The sequence below is a fragment of the Acanthisitta chloris genome, unplaced genomic scaffold (genome assembly GCF_000695815.1).
Source record: "Acanthisitta chloris isolate BGI_N310 unplaced genomic scaffold, ASM69581v1 scaffold9797, whole genome shotgun sequence".
Classification (NCBI taxonomy): Eukaryota; Metazoa; Chordata; class Aves; order Passeriformes; family Acanthisittidae; genus Acanthisitta; species Acanthisitta chloris.
In genome coordinates this window covers 437-1,509 of record NW_008682015.1, presented here as the reverse complement: position 1 = coordinate 1,509, position 1,073 = coordinate 437, and the positions used below count along the sequence as shown (strand labels likewise).

Below are 1,073 nucleotides of genomic sequence, written 5' to 3'. Positions count from 1 at the left end.
TGGCGCTGGCTCTCCTCACCCTGCCACCACATGGGGAACAAGATGTCACCACTTCACAGGGGCTGTGACCATCACCAGGGCACACCAGCACCACTGGAACCTGCCAGCACACCCCACCAGCCCCCACACTGTGGGGAGCAGATGTGTGACCCCGTTAATTAAAAGTAGATTAAAAGCTCTTGATTTTGGGTGGTGGTAGAGTTTCTTTCTCTATCAGCAACAAACTGGGGCTGTGGGCACAGCTTGGTGTGGGGAGCTGAGACTGTGTCGCCCAGGTCCACCCTGCAACAGCATCGTTGGTGCTGCATCTCACATGAGCCAGGCACCAGTCACTGCCAGGCAGGGTGGGAATAAGCCACAGTGGAAAAAAGGGGCCATTGTCAAGGCATTGCAGTGCTGGGCATCTCTGGGCAGCGCAACCATGTGCCAAACACAGTCCCACACCATGTGGGTGCTGTGCTCCTGTCCACAGCCCGAGCATCATCTCCATTCCCACTTCTGGGGACTCACTGCCCAGTGGCACCCACAGGAATGCAGGGCCCTGGCACGAAGGGAGGGAGAGGTGTGTTACGAGGGAGGCAATGACATCAGCACTGGCATTTCTGTCCAGGAGATGCCTCGTGTGCTGGGCAGGAGGAATGCTCCGTGCCAGGCGCTCAGGGCCACCACCGTGTCTGTTAAAGCACGTGTTCTTGCTGGCAACACTGTCTCATGGAATTACCCAGTTGGTTTCTACATCCCAGTTCTCAAACCTATCCCAAACATTTTGAAGCATACTAGTACCATGGTCCCTTCCCAAAGCCCCTTCTTCCCCACCACATGTGTGAGTGGCTCCCTGTGCCCACACCAGCAAGAACACAGTGGGGCAGCCTCCCATGGCAGGGAGGGGTGGGCACAGAGATGGCACAGATGTGTCCCCCACTCTGCAATGAGGGCAGTGCAGTGGTGAGCCCAGGACACGGCCAGGGGAGCCCCAGACTGCATTTTGCAGCGTTCAGGCCCTGAAACAGCAGCTGTGCCGATAGAGATGTCCCCTGAGCACATCCCAGCTCACCCAGCTCCCTGCAGTACCC

General features: G+C 57.7%; 1 protein-coding gene across 1 annotated transcript in view; it reads right to left on the bottom strand.

The window, feature by feature from the left end:
* The window catches only part of LOC103805671 (GTP-binding protein REM 1-like), a gene marked incomplete at its 5' end in the record, with an annotated part of 2,163 nt that overhangs the window by 713 nt on the left and 377 nt on the right, over positions 1-1,073 (bottom strand). Inside the window, one exon of the mRNA XM_009078329.1 lies at positions 528-541. Coding sequence (XP_009076577.1) covers positions 528-541 — 14 coding nt within the window. The remainder of the gene's footprint in view (positions 1-527; positions 542-1,073) is intronic.